Source organism: Apium graveolens, chromosome 2, assembly GCF_009905375.1.
Source record: "Apium graveolens cultivar Ventura chromosome 2, ASM990537v1, whole genome shotgun sequence".
NCBI classification, from domain to species: domain Eukaryota; kingdom Viridiplantae; phylum Streptophyta; class Magnoliopsida; order Apiales; family Apiaceae; genus Apium; species Apium graveolens.
In genome coordinates this window covers 104,763,913-104,789,861 of record NC_133648.1, presented here as the reverse complement: position 1 = coordinate 104,789,861, position 25,949 = coordinate 104,763,913, and the positions used below count along the sequence as shown (strand labels likewise).

The 25,949-nt window shown below is 33.8% G+C and overlaps 2 protein-coding genes across 3 annotated transcripts; one reads left to right on the top strand and one right to left on the bottom strand.

Moving 5' to 3' along the window:
* Positions 1-3,179: 3,179 nt before the first annotated feature.
* Positions 3,180-6,405, top strand: LOC141707711 (aspartic proteinase NANA, chloroplast). The gene is made up of 2 exons (XM_074511040.1): positions 3,180-3,847; positions 5,406-6,405. Exons 1-2 carry the CDS (start codon positions 3,180-3,182, stop codon positions 6,226-6,228), a joined length of 1,491 nt encoding a protein of 496 aa, XP_074367141.1. The 3' UTR covers positions 6,229-6,405.
* Positions 6,406-7,473: 1,068 nt separating this feature from the next.
* On the bottom strand, positions 7,474-25,731 carry LOC141707710 (protein FORGETTER 1-like). Of its 2 annotated transcripts, XM_074511038.1 has the most exons (32): positions 25,219-25,731; positions 24,372-24,437; positions 24,038-24,211; positions 23,829-23,959; positions 23,581-23,657; positions 23,007-23,188; positions 22,782-22,859; positions 21,203-21,335; positions 20,406-20,466; positions 20,236-20,317; positions 20,016-20,144; positions 19,713-19,856; positions 19,361-19,460; positions 19,150-19,281; positions 18,670-18,740; positions 18,416-18,588; positions 18,194-18,287; positions 17,737-17,834; positions 17,525-17,660; positions 17,228-17,334; positions 14,249-14,344; positions 14,048-14,135; positions 13,804-13,939; positions 13,536-13,644; positions 13,331-13,454; positions 13,179-13,256; positions 12,979-13,097; positions 10,293-10,343; positions 10,078-10,180; positions 9,582-9,710; positions 8,112-8,223; positions 7,474-7,938 (listed from the first exon to the last, which is right to left on the bottom strand). In XM_074511038.1, exons 1-32 carry the CDS (start codon positions 25,627-25,629, stop codon positions 7,907-7,909), a joined length of 3,756 nt encoding a protein of 1,251 aa, XP_074367139.1. In that variant the 5' UTR covers positions 25,630-25,731; the 3' UTR covers positions 7,474-7,906. The 2 variants fall into 2 exon arrangements, with proteins under 2 accessions (XP_074367139.1, XP_074367140.1); XM_074511039.1 differs by lacking the exons at positions 7,474-7,938; positions 8,112-8,223; positions 9,582-9,710; ... (2 more) ...; positions 12,979-13,097; positions 13,179-13,256 and having other exon boundaries at positions 13,331-13,467.
* Positions 25,732-25,949: the final 218 nt, after the last annotated feature.

Here is a 25,949-nt window from a genome sequence, read left to right as displayed (position 1 = left end):
TATAGCCTCGATACATACAAACTCAAATTATGAGTTGAAAACATGGATATGGGTAAGATACAAGGATTTTTAGGCTTGAAACGCAATAACGCCCAGGAAGCACCATTCCTAACCGTCGTTACAATACCGTCTCCTAGGCAGGGGTAACCCACGCCTAGGATTTATGATCGAATGAAGGTACCCTTCTCTTATTAAAAGAAAAAAGGAGAAATAAAATGAAGTAAGTTAAAGCTCAACCAATACCCAAGAGGTGGAATTTATCCACGTGTTCAACAATATGCCTCCTAGGCGGGGGTAACCCACGGCTTGGAAGGCTTTAGCCAAGAAAGCATTTAATTAACCCTCAGGAAGTAAGGTTTCTATGCGTGTTTTCAAATATACCTCCTAGGCGGGGTAGCCTACGCCTAAGAAGAATTCAGCCACGAAAGCCTTCTATCAACACCAAGTAGACTAAGTTTTTAGGCGTGTTTGCCAACTTGCCTTGTAGGCAGGGGTAACCCACGTCTAGGATTGATGGATCCAGACTCCAACCACGCCTAGGAGACATTATTTATAGGCGTGGAAAGGAAGTTGTTTCCTAGGCGGGGGTAACCCGCGCCTAGGATGGAGGTGCATAATAAAACTGATTTTTTGAATATTTTATTCAGAAAATAGAAAAAGAAAAAGAGAGGAAATAATTATTAAATAATTTTCTGAAATATTAGAATAAAGGAAGACAAAATTCTCAAAATAGAGAATATTACTTAATGCACGATTGCAGAAATTAATGTATGATGACAACAAAAATTACATATAAAGTTGTAATTTATAAATTCCTTAAAAATTAAGGAATTCAAAACTAGAATTAATTGGAAAAATAGAAAATAATTTTGATTATTCTCTATCCAATTAGTTATGTTATGCATGATTGCACAATAAATATGTCTGCTGACACATTAAAATTATGAAAAAGGTTCATAATTTAAAAAAAACATTTATGAAGAGAAAGACGGAGGTAGGGAAAAATTTCTAAAATATTAGAAAAACACCCGGAGGTAGGGTAAAATTCCTAAAATATTAGGAATAATCACGAAAAATACTCGGAGGTACACAAAAATTCTTAAAATTTTAGGAAAATTTATAAAAAATACTCGGAGGTACACAAAAATATTAGAAAAATTACGGAAAATACCCGGAGGTGCGTAAAAAATCCTAAAATATTAGGAAAAATTCTGAAAGATACGCAGAGGCATGGAAAATTCCTAAAATATTAGAAAAAATTAGGATAAATTCCCGGAGATACGAAAAAATTCTTAAAAACTTAGGAAAAATAATTGTGAGTACGAGATAATCCCAGAAAATTAAGGGAAGAATACCAGAAAATTCTTAAAAATAAATAAGATAAGAAAATGAGTATGAAAAATTATGAAAATTCCAGAATATATCTTAATGACTCGGATAAGGCAAATCGTTGTAAATATGTAGGTTACTCCACACTTTACGATAAAAATGATAGCCATAAAAGGTATAAACTTTAACTTTTTGGGAAATCTTTGCCAGGTTTCGCAAAAGTTGGGGGCAAATGATATGGGCCAAAAATTAGCCTGGAAGTATAATTAATGTTGAATTAATTAGACCTGATACGGTCCAATAACGAAGCTCAATTAACGAGGCCCGAAGTTTTGATTATTTATTAATTTCGTAATTAATAAATAGGGAGGATTAACAGCTCATTAAACGAGTCCAATCAGTGATATAGCTCTATGGAAGATAGACTTGAGGGCACCTACGCCTACTAGGAGTCTGATTTCTTCATTGTAGGACTTCAAAGTCTATCCAAAGTCTGAGACTTGTTTAGCAAGTCTCCTAACCCTAGTCCAATTTAAGGACATCCAACATCTATATAAAGGGTCTTACCCTATCAATCAGAACTACGTTTTGACTTGATTCTCTAAATTCACATAGATACGTAGGCATCTTGTGAAAGCAAATTTAAGCTACGAAACGCAAGTGCAGCCATTAAATATTTTGAGCTCTCGAACCCTAGCAATAAATATCGCAATAAATACACCCTACGTTTTTATTCACAATAATATATATATATATATATATATTATGTTTATACAATTTTTATTTAATTGTAAAAACAATATCGACATATATCAAAAAATTGTTTGAGTTCAACAATTTAAAGATAATAAATATATTGAAAAGATAAATAAAAATTAATTTTTGAATAGGATTAAATCGCTTTAAGTCTTATTTTACTTTTTAAAAACGAACTTTTAATTTTTACTGTATTTTTTTCAATTGTTTAAATATTTAATATCTGATTGAAAATCGAATTCGGATCCGGATATTATATGTATCCGGATAGTATCCATCGGATTCATATTCAGATATTATTTTTCAAATATTTATGGATTCGAATCGGGATATGAATATGAATTTTCGTATCCGGTTACAGATACAGGCAGATCCGTATCTGAATTATTAGTTTGACAACTCCGAATCCTATTAATCATATTTCAAAGTAGAATACCTCGTAGAAGATTAATCGGCTAAATCAGGAATTGTTCGAACAAAGCCTCTTGTCAACAAAAAAAAACAAATGACGTTTGCTAGCTGTAGCAAACCCAAGGATACAACAAATCTTACAAGAGAGCGATAGTTGTCTCTGACAGCACAATGTTGGCGTTCAAACTTATCCTGCTGAATTTATACAGCGTTTTCGCAAGTGTAACAAGAAACTGACAAAGAGTGATGATACAAGGAGACTGAAAAATATATACAACACTTAAAGATGATATCTATAACTCTACAAATCATAAACACAATTTGACTTCTACTATTGCATTGTATTTCTAAAGTACTTTGTATATAGACTTGGCATCCACAGCTTATTGCCGTACATTTCAAACCAAAAAAAATCTCACATTTTTGCAGATAAAAAATTACAAGGTATCAATATCATACAGCCAATATATATATATATATATATATATAGTAGGGGGTAATAATAATAATATAAAGCACCGTAAAATGAAGTTGAAATAATCAATAACACTGAAGAAGTGCTCCTCCACCTTCAAGCCTGGTCCTGCCACCTGCAATAAAAGACCCTTCTCATTTAACATTTCTACCACTACCAATTTCTCTTCTGTCCCCAACCCTTCACTTCTTTTCTGTTACAAATCAATATGGCCACATATTCTTTTCCTGTTACATTTTCGATTTTTCGGGTTGTATTATTTTTCGTATTTGTCATCCTTAGTATTGACAAAACAGCACGGGCTCTAGATTTTTTTGATACAAATTTAAAGAGTCGTATGGACGACAACAAACACTTTGTCATTGAAATGCCAAAGACTTTGCAAGCTATGCTTCAAAATGATGCGAATCGCCAAAGCACGTTTTTACGCAAACAATCAGTGATCAAGAAGCATCAGAGGCTGCAGAGCATTGCCAAAATTAGAAGAGAACTAATTGAGGAAACTAAAAACAATGTTAGCAGAAAAGACAGGTTAAATGTAGCTGTTGATATGCATATGCATTCCGGGGCTGATTATGGAATCGGACAGTACCTGGTAGCGTTTAAGGCCGGTACTCCATCGCAGAAATTGAAGCTTATTGTGGATACAGGAAGTGATCTGACTTGGATGAAGTGCAAGTACAGTTGTAACAATGATCCAAACAAGTGCAGCGGTATTAGTGGTGAGGATACTAAAGTTGATGTATTTGAAGCCGATAATTCGTCGTCTTTTAACACAATTCCATGTTCTTCAGAGATGTGCAAAGTTGATCTATCTAATCTTTTCTCTCTTGCTATGTGTCCATTTCCTATCACACCTTGTGGCTTTGATTACAGGTCTGCCTCTGTCCATAATCTTACTCTGTTTTGGCTTTCATTAGTCTTAATCTTACTTATATATCTTCATTTTAAACTCTTAACCAACAGTCAAATCATGTAAAAATGTGGGTTCCAGATACAAAGGTCTGTCCACACCTATGAATTTTTGTCCAGTAGTATCACCCTCTGTCTTTTGCGGAAGGTTGATATGAGGGGGTTTGCTGAGTCTTTAATTATACAAAAATGTCTGTCCGAATTCGGATTAATTTATAATTTCGTTTTACATACATTAGGACTATTTTTTGTGTGTTGGGGGGATGGGGGCTTAGTGTACAAACCAACTGCCAACAGTTTCATTCATTTCAGCAATGCTAGATTTATCTGATCCCCATCAAACCAAGTAGGTTTTTTTATTAGTTGTTGAATAAATGCCTCTTCTTCCAGGGTGGCAAATGTGTTCTTTCTAGCTACCATACAAGTGGGCCCACTTTCCCTTCCTTTTTTAATAGACATAAACAGGGAAAAAACATAAACCACATGACATATAATTGCATGTGTTATGACATTTTTAGTGTTAATTTAGGATAAATGAGATCATAATTTGACTTGCAAGGATGATTTGAAGCGGAAAAGAGAAGAGCAGTGATAGATATGTTGTGTTGTCCAAATGTCTTAAAATAAATACATGATGTTGCTGCTCCGTATTGTTGTCATAATGAAGTGATCTATCTATACTGCGGCTCATCAATTATTAGTATGATAGGGTAGTTGAGACTTTGATCAAGTCAATGCAAATCTTTTTAGCCTTACACTTTACCTCACACTTCTGTTAATTCTCAGTTTTCGTCTTATTGAAACCTATGTTTATATCTACATAGTTCTTGATGTTTCTCTCATAAACCTACTGTCTGCAAGTTCCGCCCTGTCAACTTGGATCATTTTCATAAGTATCTTATAATTCTTCTTCTTTTTTTTGGTTCGGTCCCGTTCACGTCTTCTCAAAATTGGTACACTTGGCGGGACTGTTAAACTGTTATAAATGAAAATGCGATAAATGTTGACGTGTCTCATGTTATTATCGTCTTCAACTCTTCTTATCAAGTTAAGTTTATCCTTATTGGTGTTTAAAGTATTGACGTGACCTATATTATTATCAAAAACATTTTTTTTAGTCAGGCTGCAAGATAATTTGATATAATGACTATTTGGTTATTTATTGAGTTATTTGGTGGTCAAGGATCAATGGTCTAAATTTATTAGTATTTTGATTAGCCAAATTATTTAATTACGCGAAAGTAACTTTGTATAATGTAATTGGCAGAAAACGATGATGAAAAAATATGATTTGTATAATAAACTCTGGCGACGAAGGCAAATTAGTTGAGGTATCTGTATAAATGTGCACCATGTTGTTATAAACTGGTGCATCATTTACATATGACCTCAACATATAAGTTTGTACAAAAATATGATTGCCGCATCTGAAAACGCATGGATCAACTGGAGAACTGTAGCATTTTTGTTGCAATTCATTTTCGGAATCTGAATCTGTTTTATCCATCATTACGACATGTAGGTACTCTGACGGATCATCAGCAATAGGATTCTTTGCCAATGAGACAGTAACAGTTGGTCTCACAAATGGCAGAAAAGCAAAACTCCATAACATACTAATGGGATGCAGCCAGTCTTCTGAGGGACCAAGCTTCCGCGGACGGGATGTGCCTGATGGCGTATTGGGACTGGGCTTTAGCAAGTCCTCGTTTGCTGTTAGAGCTACTGACGCTTTTGGAGGCAAATTCTCTTACTGTTTGCCAAATCATCTATGCCCTAAAAACGTCTCCACTCACCTCACATTCTCTAAACCTTCCTACCAAAATGCCGCCACTAGCAACATTTTCACCACCCTCGGTGCAATTGGTACATTTTATGCTGTAAACATTAGGGAAATATCAGTAGGCGAAGAATTGTTGAACATTCCCGGTGAAATATGGGATGTCAATGGCGTTGGTGGCGCGATACTTGACACAGGCTCCAGCCTTACCTTCCTCGCATTGCCAGCTTACAAGCCTATAGTAGCTGCACTCACAGCGTCACTAAATAAATTTCAAAGATTGGATATTAAACTCGGACAGTTAGACTACTGCTTTAATGCTACAGGGTTTAGTGAGCTCCTGGATTTTCCAAGACTAGTTTTTCATTTTCAAGACGGAACTCGATTCGAGCCACCTGTGAGGAACTATGTGATTGATGCAGCTGATGGAGTAAAGTGTCTTGGTTTAGTGCCAACTGTTTGGCCGGGAGTTTCAGTAATTGGCAACATTATGCAACAAAATCACGTTTGGGAATTTGATTTGGTAAATGGTAAGCTGGGTTTTGCTTCCTCCAGCTGCACTTAAAAGACTCGAGTTTTATGTTTGGGATATACAAGTAGAGCATAAACATTTGTGTAATATACACTCTACCTCCTCCATCCAGTAGTAAATAATTTTTCGATATTACATTATTGTTAAAATGTAACAGTGAGACAAGCTCGGTAAAAATTGTATATTAGCCACATTATTGTTTTTGAGATTTTTTATTCTTGCCTTCTTCTACACTGGGCTCATTACTTAGAATTTGGAGAAAAAACATCAAAATGAACTTTTAAGCTCCCGAATTTTTGAATACAAGAAAAAAAATATTCATAAATTTCTTCCCAAAAAACAATTGATTGGGGAAAAAAAAAATTCACATACATTTTCAAGCCATGTTACTCTCTTTTCAAAAAAAAAAAATCCATCTCATACGGAAAAGTTGGAAGCATGTCAATCAAAAAAAGTTTATTCTATTATCCTCCTTGAGAAAAGAAAAAAGAGTACATACTAAATATACTGTTTATTCGAGAAGAGATTTATTTGAAATCGAAAGGTACATATCCAATTATGAATTATCCATACCTTCATTTTAAAAAAAAATTACGTTCTTATGACTCGTTCGTATAAAACATTAAATAATTAATAGAAGTCACACAAAAAAATTATTGATTAGTTGATTTGCTGTCTCATTAAAATAATTGAAATATGCACATATGTAATTTCAAATAAAAGATTCTATAACGCACCCCATTCGAGATCCGTGTTAAAAGATTGAACCCCTCGAATATTCTTTGTAACAAACTTAATAATAAAGTATCACGTAACTCAACGAGTGTACAATTTGATGCTTGCTTGGAACATAAAACTAGATTTGGTACTAGCTTGCACTCCTTGCAGTTTACGTCCTTGCGACAATCAGCACAAGCCTTTGTTTTTTCCCTGACGAGGAGTTCAATCACCAGATTACCGAGCTAGTAAGACAAATTACTTCAAACATCCAGCATTGCCCCTTTCCGAAGGTAAAATTATATATAAACAGAGCTTCCGTGTTCCAACATTGCAACTTGTGAACCAAAATATCCTACATATACAAAATTGATTCCAGTATTGCTATTTTTAAACTACAGGATCCTGTATAACAGTAACAATCATATTCTAAACGAAAAAAAAAATAGTTTTAGCCCTTTAGCATGCAAATAAAAGCTACAATTACAAACCTACCACTACAAAAGAAATTACCCCACATCAGCCACCGATGTGTTATATAGGGTTTGCTATCAATAAGCCTAGTCTCGGATATCTTCATGCATTAGTCATAATATCAAATGACACCTGTTCTAGTTTCACAAATTGCAGATAAATATTATGGTCTACCATCTATGACCGCAGAATGGTTTGTTACCCGTACAAAGCTTCTTTCAGTCAGAACTATGTGCTAAAGCTTCTACATTTCTATTTCCTGTGGTTACACTAGTTATCATGTACAATAAAAAATATTATCGTATAAATCCGGAACTCAAAGAATCATCAATTTGTATAAGAGGGCACCACTTCATAGCAACAGTCGCATCTTTGGGAACGAAAAAGCTTACTTCAAAAGCACGAAGCTGTTGCATCCTGGTTTAACAAAAGAAGGCTGTATGGTAGCTGTATCAACTGAAAGCTACAAACCACAAATTTGTTCCGGATCGATAAAAATGAACTTTATCTCCATATCAAGTTAGTCATCGATATCTTGAACCCATGCCAAATCTGTAGAGAGATCCAAACCATTGAATAAGTTATTTCATACAATCTTCAAGGAAATAATGCCCAAATATTATAAAAGTTAAATATTAGGCTATCAAAACATTAGTTGAGGTTAGTAATTCCCACAACATTTGCATGCATATGAATTTGAAACACCACATACAGTAAAAAGAGACCTTTAAGTATCGGATTAACAACAGCATTCGGGATAAGTAGTCCAACAATTCTCTGGTTATCTGTAGTAGTCTCTACACGCACGATACGTAGTCGTCTATGGCTTTCACGGGCCTACAAAAAAGTTCCTCACTTGTCAATATTATCATCAGATCATCTGTAGACTAGATGTAAGCATGGAAAGAACAAGTCAGTCTCGTCATAAGAAGCTCTTGTTTACAAATTTAATTTTACCTTAAAACAGTTCACTAAACAAAAACATTGACAAAAAGAAAAAAAATTGTGGCCGATATCAAAGCCAAACTACTTCATTTTCTAAGTTCTAGCAAATAAATTTTATCTCTGAATTTATACATTCATATTTTCAGGGGGTACCATGATGTACCATCTTACTAATATTAGATTATAAGTGCACGCACACGGACAAACAAAGGGAAGAGATAAATAATACTCCCTCCGTTTCAAAATACTTGTCCACTTTTAAAAAAATTACGTATATTAAGAAACTCTAACATTGAAAATAAAGTTATATTAGTATTCATATTTATTGCATTGTCTACACTAAATACACCATTGTTTATGGTATAGAGTTAGTTTTGGAAATAGAAACTAGTGATACAACAATTGTATGCGGTGTAGAATTCTTGGAAATATAACCTAAACTTTATAATTTGAATAGTGACATGTAAAGTGTAAGTAAACAATTATTTTGAAACAAAATTTTTTTCCGAAAGTGGACAGCTATTTTGAAACGGAGGGAGTACACTGCAAGTGTAATTTACACTGCCTCAACTATACAATTACTTTTATTGCGAACTTTATAGAAAAATTTAATACTGATATCACGAATATCTTGGTTATAATACAGTTACAAGGTTACATAATATGTACACCATTACCTGCTAGTCTGCTACTGTTAGTGTGCTTTAATGGGTTGTATACAAGGCTCATAGATGCAAGTAGAATCACGTTTACACTTAACACATGAAAACAAATTGACATGCAACAAGATTAAGATGCTGTTATACAACTATAAGCTCTTCAGGTACAACATATGTTACTCGACTCTTCATTTTACCTTCGAGTACCCGTGTCGGACACTCGACACTCGGACAAGGACACTCAGACTTGGACACTTAATTTAAGCCAAAAACATGTATCTTTTTCAAAATGTTGCCGAGTCTGATACTCCGACACGTGTCCATGTCGGACACTTCTAGCCGAGTCCGAGTAACATAGGGTACAACAGACTTTTTACTTGATGAAACTTTCAAATAACACGAACTACAGAAAACATGTACTGCATGTACTGTTACACTAATACGGTAATACCATCATTGTCATCTTCATAGTTCATGTACCATAAGCAACAATATTAATACAATCAGATCTTAATGACTCAATAAGTGAAATCCGCCTTTAGCAAGATAAGAAAACAGTTCACACGGAAAAACAAAATGAACCTAGCTTACCAGCTTGCTGATGGCCTTCTCAATAATTCCCCAAACAGGAAGTATTAAGCCACCGAGTACATTTACTTCTTGTAACCTTCTTCCAGTTGTACAGTAATCACCAAGTTTACAGTTGCGACCATGCATGCACTGCAAATTAGGATGTTAGTATTAGCTACTAAATCATCATATACGAAAAAGGAAAATAGCAAGGAACTGTACTGCTTTTGCAGCTCAAACCAAAACTAAAAGCTGAATTCTTTTAGCAATTAAAGTAACATCTCATTACACAAGTGAAAAGGGTGTATGTAAATGGAATGATGTTAGTCGTTACACAAGTGAAATGGAGTAGATGAATCTTAGTATCAATTGCTGAAATGCAATTACACCATAAATGAATATGTGTGTGTGTGCGTGTGCGTGTGCGTGTGTAACATTATTAATTTTTAAATTCCCAACTAACTCTGTTCTATTCCAATCACGCAGACACAGAACAACATTTACATGTATCTCTGACCTGTTTTGAGGAGACATGATACTCGTTCGTCCAGCAAGTACGAGCCTTCTCCAAAGATGATAACTTTCTGTACTTGTCTTTTAGCTCTGATAGAGGCATTTCCCTGTGCATTTGAAGGAATTAAAGAGGTCACTTATCAGTTAATGCAACTATAAAACCTCTGCAACCTGTAATATATGAGATGATGCAAAAAAACTGCTATTAATATTCAATACCTGACGGCCTCCCCAACAGCAGGTCGGACAATTTTATACATTCCAGAAGACCTAAAAGACGATTAAAAAGTCAAAATATTAAAAAAAAAAAAAAACAAAACATGGAGCTAGCCATATAGCTCAGCTAAACTTCAAAACATAGAGCTAAGGTTTTGATGCATGTGGCATAGCAAAGTCAAGTATTTTTTACAGGGCTATCAAAGAGTACGTCAAATTAACTCCACTAATGAAAGCAAGTGTGCCTAAAGTCTAAGAAGCATAAGCTGACCATGACTGTCTGAGAATGATAGTTTTGATAGATCATGCCAAATATATCATAAAGTATCATTAGTAGTTACAAGCAGCAAAAAGCATGGCTGAAAACAACTACAAAAATTTACATTGTTGTTGGCCTTTTCTAAGTTTATATGAGACTTATTGAGTCTCAGTCATTTTCTTTGAGCAATTAGATTGAATAGCCTCTCATTGCAATTAGATGCCCCCTCTTCTTCTAGAAAGTGAAGATTCCGTGCCAAACAGCATACAAAAAATACTAAGAAATATGAGGTGCACACTCTAAAGCTAGGAAGCACGAGTGCAGGTGCACGGTACGGGGATAAGGGAATTCGGAAATTTTCAAAATGTAGGGAGTCGGGTGCGGGGGGATACGGCTAATATTAGTATATTATTATTTATTTTTATATTTCAATAAATATATATTATAAATACTTTAATAATTACATTTTAGTTAGATAATCATAAAGATAGGTACTTGAAAAATATTAGTATATATCTTTTTTTGAGAAAAATACCCCGAAGTACGTACTTAGGGGGCTTACCAGAGTACGTAGTGTATTTTTAATGGCATAGTGGTAATTTTTTAAATAAATTCTGCAATTACAATAATACCCCTCGTGCATTCACTTTAAAAAACTCTTTGTACTCATCTAAGTTACGTGAGCACGTACTTAAGAGCATCAAACTCTTTTTTTATATATTTCAATAAATATATATTATAAATAATTTAATAATTACATTTTAGTTAGATAATCAAAAAGATAGGTACTTGAAAACATAGCAAAAGCCAAAAATTGGTCATTTGTGTAACACTCGTACCGGCCCATTACTTGAATAACTTACATTATTTATTAAAATAATAATAACAACCAATTTAAGTGTAGGTGACAAAATTTAAGGGGCTTCACGTGACTAACAAACAGCCAGCCATGAGAGTCGACACAAGTCTAACTGCTGCATATATACACATATTATATACTGCACTACGACCACACAGATCGGAAACAATTGAACACCGGAAAACGGCGACGAGAAGACGGCCGACGGTGACGACAACAACTATCTTTCTCTCCTCTCCCTCTTGTCTTGTAATTACGATTCATGCTATTCCCGCACCCCCCACGAATTGGAGTAGCAAAGTACGGTGACACACCAGGTGGCGAATCCCGTACATATCTGGCCGCACCCCCGACGCACCCCCCGCACCCAATACGCGCAGAACGCTGGGTAGGTGCCACACCCCTGCTTTCCAGCCCTAAAGTATAGACTACATACAATCTGATATTGTTTTAAGCCCCGGAAGCAATATATGAGATGCAATTATATTAAATTATTGATGCACGTTCTTCCTTTATTAAATGATTTATTTATTATGTTTTATATAATTGATATTAAGCATGAAGTCATTAGAATATAAATATACATATATTATAAATAAAGTATGTAAGTTGATGGTATAATTTTAATTATAAAATGCATCACTATTCCTAAATGTTCCACTGCTAATGGAGCAATTGATACACTTCGTCGTATGTATATTGACTGAAATACACGATCGTGCTCAAATACTGATTTATTTTATATAGTCTAATCATTGATCATATACATATTGTAAGATTATGAGGAAGACAGCCCAGTCTGTCTTAAGTTTGATTGAAAGCATATCAAGGGATGACATTACACTGAAACATTAGTCACAGAAACGTTGCATTCGATCACCAATGTAATAATTACTTGAGTAGCAGTGGTGTATGTATTTCTAGATGTCACTCACTTTTTCTATATTATTAAATTGGAATTATTGTTTTAGTAATTATAACCCACAGGACCACACACGATAGAACGTAATAATAATCTATAGGATCACACAAATAGAACATATAGATTTTAACAAATTTAAATATGGCAATATGGTTTAAATTATAAATATAAATTAATGCAACCAATTTTATATATTTATCAAGTATTAATTAGGATATTACACACACACATAGGGATTAAATTTTCCAATTGGAACAATGTATTAGATTTATACACAAGTAACATGTTTCGCATGGATCCTCTTTTAGGGTTACAGGAATCCGTTAAAATTTTATTAGATTCTGTTGTGTTCATCTGCTGAAATTCCTATTGATATACATGCCAGTAGAAGTATAGAACTCTAATTCTAAGGATGCAAAGAGGATGCTTTTTGGATTTTCAGGTTCCCTGATTAATACCTAATTTATCAGTGTTTTAATAATTTATTACAACATTTAAGGGTCATATTTTGCAATTACATATATCACACAGAGAAAAGAGGTTTGTGTTTCTTACCCGTATCTCATAACTAAGTTACAGAGTTTAGAACAAAGCAGTAAACTTATCAATTTATTATTTTCTCAATGCTTGTCAGTGTTCAAGTTGTTACCCTTCAAATGCTAAAAGATAGTGTCTTCTCCCCAACCATTCTCTCTTAGATTCATAGAATCCATTACTAGAGGAAGCAGACAGATCCTTTTGCTTCTCATCAAGCAATACTGATGCAGCCTGCATACAGGTAGAAAAGTTACCACGATGTAACTTTCAAGATCAATATTATCAGTGTTATACTTAAGAAAGTAGACATACCTCCCAAGTGAACCCCCGATCCAATGTGAACGTAAAGAGTAAAGTAGATGCGCCAGATAAATGGTCAGTGTGAACATTCTGCAATGGGCACAGAAATTATTTTTATACTACAATTTCCATGTCTCCAAATAGGTGCAGAAGCAGAGCTGTACCTTTGGAGGTCCTTTTAGTTCGATGATATTGGCTCTTATATCTGCTATTCCAGAGTCAAAATGACCTTCGAGTCGTGCATTCTGAACTAGAAGATCAAGGATGCTCACAAATAACTCAAAAAGTCTGTTTCAAACACCTAAATATGGGTTACAAGTTTTACATTAGAGAAGAAGCGTATCAGCATATTATTAAGATTCCACTTACAAATTCTGTACATCAGGTGGTACTCCTAACAATCGATTAAGGAAACGTCCAACATCATGCATGTCTGAATCAACTATACGGCCAGAAAGCTTTACAGGTTCCTTGTCACCTAGAAATGTAATTGAATAATTATTATGTCATTTTCAGTTGCACCTTAACATGATACATGCACACTTCGCACTGTGACTAATTTCATATGCAATCATTTTCACTATGTACAGAAAATTGATAGAGGTAACAATCAGGCTGATTAAGGAGAATAACTAACCAACAATTGACTCTCTGACTACTCCGTCTCTGATTATTCCAACAGATACAAGAGCAGCTTTTCCTTTTTCAATAAAATCATGGATCGTATCCGGCTTTTCAGTGGAACATCCCGGAGGTACAACTGGTAGAGATTCCTGCAGCCAAGAAATAGTAATTAATATTCCCTCCAGATACCATAAACCAAGGCATGAAGAAGTGGAAAATATTACATAATATGACTCATTAAAAAAAATTACAGTAACCTGTTCTAAGATTCCTTTGTACAATTTTACCAGGGCTCTTTTCCCATAAGCACTATCGTAATTGTAAGCACTCAGTGACGGTCCAGCTCTACAACACAAACAGCAAGAAGTAGATAGATTAGTGGACTGTGTTAACTGATAGTATTAGTATTACCTTTCATATATACTGAAAATTAACTTCCCACCGCCAAACCAACCTACCGGCGGTCTCCCTGAGTAAGTGCCCCAAGAGATTCCAGTCTCTTAGCAACAATCGAAGCAAATCTACGTTCACCACCAAGATTACTGAAGAGCAGCCTGTTATGAATATACATAGCAAACATTAATTCACCCGAAGAAAAACAAAACAAGAAAAGCATATACAAACATATATATCAACATATATAAGCATATACAAGCGAGAATATATTAAAAAATTTAAAAACACAAATGCGCATACACGCATATCTTATATATCGCATCCTATGTACATATAATACCTAAAAAAAATCCTATCCAGAAATTTAATGTTTCGAACTTTAACCTTACATACTCATTGTAATATTTAATTATGTACTTCTGACAATTAAAGAATTAAATCTAAATCTAATTAGGAGATTATCACCAAGTAGGATAAAATGATTAGTTTTTTGAACCTATTAAATAATTATAATATTATATAGTACTATTTAGCAATTAAAAAATTTAACAAAAAATAAGAAACTAAATCTAAATCAAATCAGGATACAGCAACAAAGTAATGTAAAATTTATAGAAGCATAATGAAAAAATGACCAATCAACTGCCCAAAATCCCCATAAGCGCGAGAAATAGCCCAAAATGCCCACGAAATATGCATCTGGGGCATGCGTATACAATCTTTTAAAAAACAAAGGAAATGCATGGTGTACATATACATCTTACCCTCCCCAGACCCCACTCTAAAGTACGTTTGGTTTGGTTTATTTAATTTACATATTATAATTGTATTCAAAATTTTCCAGTTCGAGCAAAATATTGAATACATGAATAGAAATATTCAAATTAATTATATAGAAAAAAATACTACTTAGTACAATTAGATATATTACAATTTTTAATTTTACATGCATCATTGATGTTTATAGATATATGTATTAAAAATATATTTATTAATTTAAATATTATTCTAACGAAAATAAATACAACATAACCGGGCAAATACCAGGAGATAATCTAGTTAAATACAAAGTAAATGAAAAATTAGTAAATGATCACATGTGTACCATGAGTAAAAGGGTTTTGGTGGTTGTTGCATTGACAATCGTACAAAAAATTTAAGATTTTATCTTTATTTATCGATTATTATATATAAATACTATGCATTTCTTAGTTGAACAAAAAAATACTATATATTAAGAAACCCAATCTAAATCTACCAAGGAAAGTGTCACCCAGTAATATAAAAGATTTAAATCCTAATAACGACAACTACTAATTCTAATATTCTCTACTAGAAAATATATATTCATAAAAGGTTCAAATGAGAATCATTTTGGTTCACTCACTAGTTCTCACACTAAAGTGATTCTCCTTAATCCCTAAACATGTAAAAATTGCTTATAAACATTAGTTATAATATTAATTTCATAAGCAAAATATATATAATTTATAATTTTTAGTAATAAAATTGGTAATCTAGGTGTTTCATAAATTTTAGTAAAAAATGAGTGATCCAGGTTTGAATAAGAATTAAAGAAATGTTACAAAAATTTTGGGTGTACAAACCTAACCCGATCCATTTCAGAAAGGACACCAACCAGCAGTCAAAAAGACAGATTATAGCAAAATATATATATAATTTATAATTTTTAGTAATAAAATTGGTAATCTAGGTGTTTCATAAATTTTAGTAAAAAATGAGTGATCCAGGTTTGAATAAGAATTAAAGAAATGTTACAAAAATTTTGGGTGTACAAACCTAACCCGATCCATTTCAGAAAGGACACCAACCAGCAGTCAAAAAGACAGATTATATGTTACGTCTGGTTAATGGCTTACTGCCCGTATCATCACTACAACTTATAATCTCTGACAAATAAACCATAAGAGACTGTCCCTCATCGCATATATGATACAATCTTAACAATACTCTAAAGCATTTATTGCATTAAATTAAATCTAGATCATGTCTTCATGATACTACCTAATGAAATCAAGTTGATACATGCATATTCCTCCTTTTTATTTAGCAAGTGCAGATTTCAATATATTTTCAAAGCCTGGACAAGGTCATAAGATCACTAACAAGGCCCTTATAAAAAGAAACCTAAAGCTGAAGACATACAGGGAAACACATATGAATACGTCACAAGTGATGAACTGAGACCCCCCCCCCAATTTGTTCTTCTGATTACGATCTCCTTCTAAACTCATAATGGGTAACCAAGCAAAACTAGGGCTGGGTTCAGGTCGGATTTTGTAAAATTCAAATCCAAATATTTTCGGGTTATCCAAATCCTAATCCTTCGGGTTTCAGATCAAATCAGATTTTTTCGGGTATCCAAAATTAAAAAAATGTAATCAAGTTTATTAATACTGGTGCATGCAAACAACATTAATTACATATACAATAACTACAACTAAAAAATGAATAAATAGTCAAACGTAACATATTGTACCAATTGACATGGTGATAGAAGTCAGAAATATGTTTTGATAAAAATAATATTTAATATTCCAACGCAAATGAATTTTTTTGTAAAGTACAAAAAAATTACATCTTAAATATTTTTATTAAATTTGAGACGGAGAAAGAGAGTTATAATTCACTAGATAAGTATTGACTATTAATCAATTACTAATCAAATGATTAAATAAAAATTTGTAAATTATGTCTTGCATCTAAAATATTATATATATTAAAATATTTAAACATTATATATCATATATGCATCAGATTTTTATCGGATTTCGGGTTTGGATTAGGCTCGGATTTCGGATAGGGTATCGGATCGAAATTGAAATCCAAATCCAAAGTTTCGGGTTCAGTAAATCCAAAGTTTCGGGTTCAGTAAATCCAAAATATCGGATTTCGGGTATCTGTCAAATTGGATTAGTTTGTCATCCCTAAGTGGAACTTCAAAATTAGAAGACAAATATTGAAGTCACAATTAACTGCTATCTACGTAAACGATGTGACAATTTGGATTTATGGTCTACCTATACTCCGGTGCAGAAGCTTGATTTGATCGATGAGTTCTTCCAAATTGCTGAATTGCACGATCAGCACTCCAAGGTAATTCCAGTGTCAAGTGTACCCTCCTTCTCTGATACGACAGAGTCAATATCCATAATTATGAAATATCAGGTTGGCACGTCAAACATAAAGTTGGAGAGATCTCTACTAGTAAAAGTTTAAATGGTCACCAGTGAGAAAAGGAACAGCTAATACAATTCAAAGTTTGTGGAGCAGTATATCTGAAAATAGAAGGGCATGTTATCAAGAATCATTCAAACCTGGTTGACCGCCCTTCTATCAGCTTGCAAGGATACACCAGCAGATCCAGCCTCAGAAATTATAGCAATTAGTTTTTTACCATCCATGAATAATTGTTTCTCATGCATATTGACCATCTCCATCGTCACATCCTTTCTAAAGCAAGAAAAAACAGCAAGTCAGCAGCCTCAAGATAAAAACACACAGAGAGAGGGACTCCAGCCTAACTCACGTGTTCCGTGCCTGATACGTGACACCTTTGCCATCAGATGATCTCACAAGCATGCGACGCCTCCCTGTAATTTCTGCAACCTTATCAGGACCACCAAGCTGCAAAAAAAGTGGAATTCTTTTTCAGAAGCAAGCACCATTTATAATGAAGAACTCACTCGTAGGCTAAAGTTGAAACTTAAACCTCATATAACCTCATTCAAACTTTTGAGGCATGGTCACACTTTCTTATAAATATGCATATATAGAATATCATAGCGTAACACTGAATTCCACATGATACTTGTTCTGGTTACAGAAAAATTGAAGTTTGAATTTGTACAGTAATAAGTTCAAGGAGATTTGTCAATTGATGTACTACCAGTCTACCACAAGCAAAAAAAATTGGATTACCAAGAAAGTATTCTTCAGCAATTGCACTAACGAAAAGAAAAGTCAAGAGGGACCATTCGAACAACCTGATCAATAATGTCATCTAATGGGTTGTTCGGAAGATCCAAAGAACGGATAGCCTCCAATATTTGTGACTTGCGCTCTGCAGCTTTTTCGTACCTACATCACATTAAAAAACAAATCTCGTTCAACTCGGTTGAAATTCAAATAGAAAACACATGTCGACAGAAAGAAAAAGATATTAAATTGGCCAAGTTAAAAAAAAATTCCTTCTCTATCATACACACCATTCTAGTAGTTGTGCTAAATAAACACGTCTATTTTGGAGATACTCTTCTGTTTTTTCTTTGCATGAATGGCATGACCAATCTGCAGGAACTGCATCTACCACAGGTGGCACCAAACATGCAGGATGCATGAGCTGCTTACAGCATGAACATTGAAGCAGTTTTTTTCTTTCCTGCATTTAAGGATAACTGATCATTATATACCAGCACTAATATTACTTGAGCAGGTCAAGACATGTATTCGAGAAGAGTACCGTTTCTGAACTACAAATTTCACAGATCTGAAATTCATCATCGGATTCCACACAATCAGGATCAGTATCAGCTGCATTAACCGAGCAAACTTTATAATTACATTCTATGACAACAATTCTTACCTCAACTGACCATTATGTCTGAAGCAGGCAATATTATGAAGGGAAAAACCTAAGTCTTGCACACATATAGTAAAGAAGCTTAAAGTAAAGATTATGTCCTTGAATTTTCTAATATGAGAATAATCTTTGAAATGAAGAATATGAAAAACATGATCAATTAAAAAAACACAAAACTATAGTCCACTATAACATCAAACACTAGAAGCCGCTTGCAATCCATACATTAAATAATATATGGTGATTCAAATTTAAATTATGAATAGAAAATTTAAAAGAAAATTTAACCAAAAAATAATGGAAGATAGAGCGACAAAAACACACAGCATTTCTTTCTGTAATTATGTATCAGAAAATTACTTTCACTTTCCAAGTCACTTTCAACATCACTTTCATCTTGCAATTTGGCAGCTTTTTTGACTCTTCCTCTAATTGAAACACCAGGTGTTGCCGAGTGCCTTTTTCTTTGCAACTCTTTCACACCGTCATCACCTATCATCAATAAAGATTTGACTATATAAGCCATCAGCATGAGGAAGGAGATACTAACAGAAAACAAACAAAAATATACCTGAGAGAGATTCAGGTTTATCAGGCAAAGGATAATTTTCATCAACAAATTTTAGCAATAGCTCACGAGGCCCCGAAATAAAATCATCAAGGTCAACACCCTGCATTAAGATTGATGTATATATGTAAGAACAAAATGCAATCGATGAATTATGGTATGAACATGACAATAAATTATCCAAAAACTAGCAGACAATACACTCAGATATTATCTGCAAGGCTTAGCCTAGTGAATACGACACTCCTCTTCTCCCAGTAATAAGAGGTCAAATGTTTGAACCCCAGTTTGGGCAGGGTACATGTGTGTTTAAATGTATGTAATTGAATTTTACCCATAGAAAAAAAACACTCACATATTTTGTTACAGCTTCTTCGGTTCTGGCCTCTCCGGTACTTTGGAGACCTATGACGATACACTTACCTTCTGCTATTGCTTCGCTACAAATTCTTACAACAGCAGGCACCTTTGCAGACATACACATGTGTCTGAAGAAACGCTAGAGGACACAACCAAAAAAACATGAAACAATATTAGTGACGGATTACACAAACATGACTATTATAGTACTTATGTTGCCATGTAAGAGATGCAGACACAAGAACCATAAATATAATGCAACCAGAAAGTCATTTGAATTGAATTTTGTGACATCAACCTGATGGTTTGCCCAGTATAACCGCCATAACTGACTAGAATTTGGCTTCTCACTGGTGAGAATAGCACTTGCAGAGAGCAACTCCATCCTCAACTTGGTCCAAAACTGAGCCGCTCTTTTATACATATCCTACAAGCAATTCAATATCAAGCAATATGTCAATTTTATAGGAGAACTATACCCATTTGGTGCTTAAACAACCGAGTAAGGTGTATTGTACCATCATATTGTCCTCTAGAGCCACTTCAACCACGTCAAATTCTGCCCCTTTATAACTCAAAGTACGGCATAGATACATTCCCCTATATGATTAAAAGAAATTTTAGTTGTAATACTTGTCCATTTAATACAGACTAGTTCACTACATATAGTCTAGACGTAATCTCAAACCTTGCTTTCATGTCCATGGCAACTAGTTCTAAAGCTCCGACACCCCCCTTTTCTAGTGATCCTGTAAATAATTTTCAAAAGAACAAAATATTAATTTTATCAGAATTTCAATTGGAAAAAATTGGTAATTGACCTAAAGCCAGAGGGAAGGTCAGAGTTTAGGTGGGCATCTCATTTTAAACTCCAACATTGTATGATTTATGAAACAAGACACTCAACCTGAAAGCTAAAAAAAGTAGAAATTGCAAAATATACTTATAGAACAGTAGCAATGCACATGTCAGACTAATTTTAAGACCAATCTGATATGTCAAATTATATCAAGGTGCTTCATCAAAAAAAACTCAAGCAACTACATTAGACAATTAGACCACAATTATACACGTCTACCCTATATAACTTTAGCATATGTTGACCTTCACTATAGCTTCTGGATGAAAGGAGATGTTGACTAAAGCTCTGTTTGTTTGCCGGATAAGAACTTAATCTTCGGGAAAAAAATACCGATATTTCTTTGGACAATAATTTCCTGGAAATTGTCCAATTTTTTTTGGGTATATATATTCCGGACAAAACCAGAAGAACAGCCTGGATGATTTGTTTTGCAAAATAAACGGGGCCTAAACTTCAGAAAGCATGTGATCTAGCTTTCTAAAAGTCAACATTCAGAAACAAAAAAAGACTGCATAGCATGACCATTGTGAAAAGGACAAAAAAGAGTCTTGGGGCATGGAAAAAGACATGCTAGAACTAGACGAAACTACGCATTTGTACAAAGTTATGAACTACAACTGCACCTAGAAAATCGCGGAAGTCAAGGAAAGATGTTCCAGTTCCCCACAGACCAAGCCTAATCATATAGCCCATATTGCGTGGTTCTGAAGCACCAGTAGCTGAGCAATAAACAACGCGAGCATCAGGAAGCTTAGCCTGTTAAAAAACAGATATAGTAAGCAAGGAATTCCAGGACAGTCATATAAATATATGTTAAAAATTGAGCAGAACTATATAAAGAGAAAAGAATTACAAGCGGGGTAAAGTCGCATGTGTTCATACAAACAATGTATTAAGAAAATTTGTAGCTGTACTATAATACTAATATATGTGCAAAAGGAATATATTGTGGTTTCCTCCATAATAGGTTAAAAGCCTACGAATGGATGCATTAATGTAAAATAAGCCAATTTGATAAATATAGCGGGCAGCAATTGAACATTCTTGTTTGGATTACTGTGCTGTAAAAAGCAGTTGTCACTTGAAGTTACTCTTACTACCTATACTAGTTTATATCCCGTCCAAAGCACGGGTTAGTGGTTACTCTTACTTGCAATCATTTATTAAATAAAATTTTAATATTTGATTTTCTTTTTAATTTTCTAAATTATCTGTATTTCTATTCCTCCAATACCTAGGTAATTTTATTTAGTACCATGTGTGGATAAACTATAACATAATTTTTTCATTTGGCTACTTATACTTTTACTTTTAAATGCATATATTAATTAATTAGAATATTATTATTGAATATTTTCTATTAGTTATATTTTATTTTACTATTTACATTTAAATGTATTATTTTTCTATACTATATTTATGATCTGTTTTTGTTCATTTCTATAATTTTTACAATTCTATTTAAAATAATGTGTGGATATATTATTAAAATTTAATTTTCTTGAATGGTTACTTGTATTTTATATAAAAAATATACTTGCAGATAATAAAAATATTAGTATATTACTATTGAATATTTTCTATTATTTATAGTTTCATTTTTATTCATTTTAAATAGAAGAGTGTATATTAGTGGTCTTTTTTATACCTATTTTTAACCACCTTAAGTCCCTCATGCTAATTATATATAGGATGTAATATAATATATAAGTGACATTTCTACTTGTAAGTTAATATCTGTTGAAATAATTTCATTTGAACATAAAACTTTTAATATATTAACAATAACACAACAAAAAACCTCTGGAGGTTGCATTCGGAAAAGATAATACTCATTTCAATGAAGCCAAATTGCAAATTCATATTAGGTACCTATTTCCTACTTAAATTTTAACTTACAGGTCAGTTTAGTTTCTACACAACAAACAAGCTACCCAGGCTAAGCATAGTCTTTTATAAGTAACAAAAATGGTCCACTTTCCTAATTATTATCAAAATGAACGAGACTGAATTATTATTAAAATGAAAGAGGCCGAATCCCAAAAAAGAATCCAATGCAAAAGGAGCCTGTCATTTTGCCTAGAAGTTATGGAAATGCATATAAGAATACATCAAAGAACCTATGATCCATGTAGGAAAAAAACGAAAACATAAAAGCCTAATAGACATGCAATAAGTTTTAGAATTCTTTGAAGACTAAACCTGAATCTCAAGAACAGCTTCACCTGTGCGTGTTGGCTGACTTCCAGCTTCTGGCACTAAATTTTTGGCCTTATGACACTACAACATAATTTTCAATTCTTAGCGATGTGACAGAACAGATGGGCAATCAAAGAGTTTTTCTATAACAAGTGTGCAATAACATCTTAATTTGGACTAGTAATCAAGTCACACATTCATGATTAGAAATGGAAGAAACTTTGTTACCTCATCAAATACTATAAGGCCATCATACTCTGGTCCACACCACTGCACAAGCTGCTGCATCCGAGAACGACCTTTCTCAGAGGAGGCTATAAGGCTGCTGTAAGTCAAGAAAATAACTCCTTCCCTAACCCCAACAGACTTTGAATCAAGCTTAGAGTAAGATAGCTTGTTCAAAGCATGCACTACAGAGAAAAGTGACAGTAAGACGCAACTAAGGACGTATATGTTATGCAAAATTCTATGTAAGTATACAAATAAAAACCGTTTGAATGCTACTTTTTTTCGAGAGGAACATGCAATGTAGCATAATAAGATGCCAACTTAAACAACAATTACAAGTACATCTCAATCTCGAATACATCAAGAATTAGTGCGCTACATAATATGATTATTGCACTTAAATCCTTAATACGCCAAAAATGAGACAGATAGTATATTCACACATGAAAACCAACCGTCGCCACATATACAGCATTCGGAGGACAGGAAGAACTTGAATATGAAAACCCACATAGAAAGATGATATAAACTTTTTTACTTTTAATTTATCACAACAAGTCAAATTTATATATACCTTCAATAAACATGGCACCAACATCATCCAAGTCTCTCCGTGCATCAAATTTCAAGTCTGAGCCGACAGAAATCCACCTATATAGGACCATCAATATAGGGGTTCATGTTAGTATACATGAATTCCCAACAAGGAACAAAACATTGTTATCAAACCGAAACATATAAATTTGGTTTGGCATTAAAATTTAAAGCTCCGACACTGTTGTGCATATGCGGCATGGAAAAGAGTAAAAATCATAAACTCACAAAGTTTTCCTCCTCGCATGCTGCCAATTCTCCAAAATTAGTCCAGCAATGGTGCGTCCTTTTCCCACACCTGCTCCATCTCCAACAAAAAATCCTGCTCTGGTACCATCTGGAAGGTGCTGAAGGTGTCTCTGTCATGCAAAATATTTTTGTTAATAAAGCAAACGGCAGTAGAACCAGCCATACAGACCAATTGTTTTAGACCAGACCTGGGAAGCATATACAATCGTCTCAATTTGCAAGCAAGATAATGCTTTTGAACTTTCTAGGTCCTCCCTGATTCGAAGATCATATGTAGGTTCAGGTGGCTGCACTGCAGATAAGGAAGCTGTTTCCACAACTGGATCTGGATGAGGAGGACCAATAGATAATTTGGGTGGACGCTGCATAAAACAAAATGTTATTCGTTTATAACTTTAAAAATGAAACGGGGAATAGCGAAGCCATGTCTGGATGATTTTATGGGCATAAACAAGTGCTCTAATAGCTGAAGTCAATAGCTAACACAAAATAATATACCAGTTTAAAAAAGAACACACTTACATAGTCCGTAAAAGTTTCACCTGCAACACCACCGCTATTTTCATCCAGCTCCACCTCCTTGGCTACCTGAAATTTTTAATTATATGAAATTAAAAGAAGGGAAGGGAAGTGAAGTTACTAATTTGTTGTTTCTTGTTGTATTTAAACTGTATTTAATATATTTGTTCATGCTTATCCACATAACTTAATATTCTTTCTCTTACCTATTTGATTTATTAATACAGAGCCCAAATAATTTTATTTGAGAAAAAGAAAGGCTAAATTCTGTGGCATTAGAAAATTATGGCTAACAAGAAACGCAATGGTAATGCAGTTATCAGTTTTAACTTCCAAGATTATTTTATAACTTATTATAAGCCTAGGGTCTTTCTCAATTGATGAAATAATGCGTTTAGTATAATTTATAAACATTTAAATCGTTCATTCTTAAGAGTTGCAATGATACCTCACATTTGTTATATATAACTATTAGTACACAATATATAAGAAGCAAATGTAGAACCTAACTACTCATCTAATGTTCGAAATTTACAAACTAATTACTAACTAGAAAAACAATACACAAAAAGCACAATGTGGAACCTAATTACACAAATGTAGAACCTACTAATTACAACTTAACCAAAAACATGTAATTAGAATGCACAACTACGAGATGATAATTAAAAAATCAAGAAATATAGAGTAACAACATTATCAACTACTAGCATACTGTACATAAAAAGCACAATGTAGAACCTAATTACGCAAATGTAGAACCTGTTGATTACAACTAAACGTAAAACACTCAAATTAAAAAGCAACTCGCCACCACAATCAATAAATAAGACAAATATAGGGTAACAACCTCATTAACTTCTTCAGGAGGCGGCGGAAGAGGAGGAGGAGTAAACTGCTGCCACGGAGGAGGTCTCGAAATCTTGGATAAATCAACCGAAAGCACGAAATTACACTGAGGACAATTAAACCTGGCGAGACCGTGGGGAACATTGAGAATGGCCTTACAATTGGCACACGGAAGCTGGATCTTAGTAGGATCAATGCCGTGAGCGGGTGCAGTAGGTAAAGGCAAAGGCAGAGACAAAAGCTCAGGAGGTAACATTTGTGGTAAGCGACAATTAGGGCAAACGAACTCTGTAACGCCTTGACCGACAGAGAGGATGTTGTGACAACCAGCGCAACGGACTTGACAAGCGCCAGGTGGCGGTAAAGGATGCCGGGGAGGAGAGTACGGCGTCGTTGAGGACTCTTGATCCATGGAGATTGATTCAGAAGAATTGGGGAAGGGGTTGGGGTTCGTGGAGGAGTGTGTGACGACGCTCAGTTTGGTTGGGTTGGGTGTGTAACGCAAAATGGGGTTAAAAATGTGTAACGGAAAAACGAAATATTTATTCAATATTTTAAATCATCATATAATATATATCTCATTAAATCCAAATTGAATATATTATAATAATAAATTTAATTAAAGATTACATTTCTTTGATCCCGAATTGAATTAATAAAATAAATAAAAACTAGTTTCATAGCACGTGTAAGTACAGGTATACTCTATATTGCACAAATTAATATTTTTAA